The sequence below is a fragment of the Vidua chalybeata genome, chromosome 3 (genome assembly GCF_026979565.1).
Source record: "Vidua chalybeata isolate OUT-0048 chromosome 3, bVidCha1 merged haplotype, whole genome shotgun sequence".
Lineage (NCBI taxonomy): Eukaryota > Metazoa > Chordata > Aves > Passeriformes > Viduidae > Vidua > Vidua chalybeata.
In genome coordinates, this window is record NC_071532.1 from 60,028,110 (window position 1) to 60,031,873 (window position 3,764).

A 3,764-nucleotide genomic window follows, 5' to 3' on the forward strand; every position below is an offset into this window, starting at 1 on the left:
TCTCCAGAGGTCTGTTAAAATTTTTTTGACTGAAGGAAATTGTCATTACTGAATCTATCTACACTGTTATTTTTAATTGGAGTGAAACTTGTACAGATGATGCTACAGATGCTTAATTTTACTGATACTGAACCTGTTTCATTAATATGCATGTTGACTGAATAACTATGGACTTTCTAAAATGTGATTCTAATCACATCAGCATTAAATATTAACTAGAAACCTGACTCTATCATTCAGTCACATTCTCATTTTCCCAGCTTATCTTTACATGTGTGTTGATAGAAGTAGTTACTTTTGCTGGTAATTTCATTTATCATAAATAAACACATTTCTCATGGTTGTTACTTACTTAGCAAAATGGAGTAATTTCACCATGCAGGTGGGTGAAAGCAATGTTCAGTGGAGGATGGTATTGGGGGTGCAACTTCTCGTAAACATTTTGCCCAAGGGATTTTGTGCTATCTTTTCTCTCTCTTCTTCCTCTTCAGGGAATATTTGTCCTAGGATTGCCGTATGCTCTCCTCCACAGTGGATACAGTGGTCTACTTCTTATTGTCTTGGCTGCAGCATTATGCTGTTACACAGGCAAAATTCTAATTGCTTGCTTATATGAGGAAAATGAAGATGGGCAACTGATAAGAGTGAGAGACACGTATGAAGATATTGCAAATGACTGCTGCAAAAAGCTGTTTCCCAATCTAGGTGGCATAGTTGTCAATGTAACCCAAGTGGTGGAACTGATCATGACATGTATTTTGTATCTGGTTGTTAGTGGGAACTTGCTGTCACACAGTTTCCCGTATGTACCCGTGACTGAGAAAACTTGGTCTGTAATTGCATTTGTTACTTTGTTGCCTTGTATATTTATAAGAACTCTAAAAATTGTTTCCAAACTCAGCCAGCTTTGTTCTTTGGTTCATTTTGTTATCATCTTTGTAGTGATAACTTACTGTCTCACACAAATGCATCAATGGTCCTGGGCAAAATTCAGACTGTCCCTTGAATTTGAGGACTTCTTGGTCTCTGTAGGGGTGATCATTTTCAGTTACACTTCACAAATATTTCTTCCCACACTTGAAGGTAATATGAATAACCCAGGGGAATTTAGGTGTATGCTAAACTGGACTCATTTTTTTGCCTGTATATTGAAAACAACCTTTGCACTTACTGCTTTTTTGACCTGGGGTGAAAAGACAAAGGAAGTTATTACTGACAACCTGCCATCATTTCTTGAAACCCTAGTGAATTTATGTCTCTTAACCAAGGCTCTTCTTTCTTACCCTTTGCCCTTTTTTGCAGCAACAGAAATTGTGTATTCTTGTATTTCTAAAGACAACCATTCCAATTACAGATCTCCACTACTTGCTCTGACTGTAAGAGGCTCATTTCTCATGTTAACTCTGTTGATGACCATGTTCACACCACATTTCGCCCTGTTGATGGGTTTGTCAGGCAGTGTAACAGGTGCTGCTATGACTTTTCTTCTTCCTTCTCTCTTCCATTTAAAACTTAAATGGAAAAAACTGTCCTTCTTAGAGAAATGTGCAGATATCTCTGTTTTAATTTTGGGCTTCCTTTGTAGCCTTGCAGGCATAGTTTGCTCAATAAAAGGGCTGCTTAAAGTATTTGGAGGAGTGTAAAAGATTTCCTGAAAGACAAATTAGGAGCAAATCTTATAAGTGGTTTTACCCTGTTAGTCAGTGAATATGCGATTTTGTCACTAGATAGAATTAAGCATCTGCTTAAATGTTTGCAGATTCAAGTCTTTAACTGGAAAATTATGTCTCTCTAATCAAAGTGGAAAATAATATTCATAGCCAAAAAGTACAAAATTAGGCCTCTTTAAAACATTAAAAAGAAAGGTATTGAAAATGATTTAACATGAAAATAATTGTAAGTAATCCTACATGGTTTTAGTCATACAATGGCATGCACCTCCTGAAATTACTATTGCAAGTGATTTCGCCAATTTAACCAGAATTCTTCATAGGGTTAGATACTGTTCAGTCTCAAAGCTATCAAAACTAGCTTACAGGATGTGAGTGAGAGAGAGCACAGAATCACAGAATCACAGAATTCTATTGTTAGATCTATTATTGAAAATGGATGAAATATTATTTCACCTCATTGGCAGACTGCAATTCAACATGTGAAAAGAACAAATCAGTGAATTTTGGTTTTTATGTAAGACAAATTCTACTACTTGTTTTTTAAATGAATAGGCAAAAAGAGAGCTCAGTTTAGAACAGCTTTGAAAGTTTGCTTTTATCATGACTTCAAATGAAATACAGTCAGTAAAAGGGTCATACTAACAGTTCAAAGTCATGGAAAAGAGATTTTTTTTTTTCTGAAATAAGCTATAGCCAGTGACTGCAGCTTTTCTGCAAGTCTAACTCCTAAGATTCATGTCTCTGAAATGCAACTACTGTATTGGTTGGGTTACCAGAAGTCTCACTGGTAGCATGAAAAAGTTATGCAGTTCACTTTCCCTCTTAGGCAGGAAATTTCTTTGATCTGTGGATTTTATCTGATTCTATTAAAAGCTCAGTGGAGTAAATCAAGTTCAACCAACAGAACACAGTTAACTTCCTGTACAATTTGGTAGATCTTTAGTTTTAAAAGATATTGGCTTAATAAAAAGAGCAGCACTGCAATGTATTTCACATTAGTGATAAAACATTATGACAAGAAGCAATCTAATCAGAGTGCTCTATTCTAATGAATACATATTATCTTATCATACTAAACCTCTGTTATAATACATAATTAAAGTAATTATTTCAAAGAAGAAAGTATGCATTTTTGTTATCAACATTGTCAGACAACTTTGTACTGTGTCATATGGAAAAGTCTTTGAACATCAGCCTAAGACCGGGTGACGAAGAGCCCAGCAGTATCTGCTTAACTGAGCTATTTTTCCTGTGTAGTTTCTCAGCATTAATGCTGCTGTCCTGCATGAGCAACAGTTGCCTCTCAAGGCTGGTTTGCTGAATGATAAAAAACAAAGGTGAGGAGTTCTGGAAACCCTTGTATGCCACCCTGGCCCTTCCCTGTCCGCTAGTGTACGCATGTCATATGTAATAGTGATGAAAATTTATTAAAACAGATTAATTGTGTTATGACATTATCAAGAAAACTGGAAATAACTAGTATCTCAGAATTTTATTACTGCTTCCTGCAATGGGTCAAATTTTGCACTCAAATCCACAACAATTTGAATTATATTAAAATTTGTACTGGAACAAATAGGAGACTTTTTATCTTTATGTAAAATGACAAAAATACATTGCCCATTGAAAGAGCTGAAAGCTTACTGCTATGACATAGTCAGAAAGATATTATTACTTGGATGATATTAATCAAAGGATTTAATTACTTTTTGTGTGGAGAAATTTCATAGATAAACAAACATGCAGGAACAGGATTTGTTCTGTTTATCCTGTATAAATCTCTGAGGACAGAGGGAGGTTGTCCAAAGAGTTTTGTAAAAATTCTTTCTCTTACTTTCTTAGGAACACACACACACACACACACACACACACACTCTTTTCCCATCTACTACTTCTATTTAAAGTGTTTTGTCTCTAACTCTTTTGAAAATCAACAAATGCCTCAGTGCATTTGCTGTTGGGGAAAGCTTGAAAACCAAGATAAGCAATTTATTTTGTGGCAGTTTTAGGCATTCACTAGCTCATCACTGTGATTCAAAATTGGCGTTAGTTGTACTTTCTTTTCTTAGCCTTTTTCAAGAAGTCAGTGCC

General features: G+C 35.4%; 1 protein-coding gene across 1 annotated transcript; it reads left to right on the plus strand.

Annotated features, from left to right (window-relative positions):
• Positions 1-337: 337 nt before the first annotated feature.
• On the plus strand, positions 338-1,643 carry LOC128786098 (vesicular inhibitory amino acid transporter-like). The gene is made up of 2 exons (XM_053939134.1): positions 338-382; positions 492-1,643. Exons 1-2 carry the CDS (start codon positions 338-340, stop codon positions 1,641-1,643), a joined length of 1,197 nt encoding a protein of 398 aa, XP_053795109.1.
• The last annotated feature ends 2,121 nt before the right edge of the window (positions 1,644-3,764 follow it).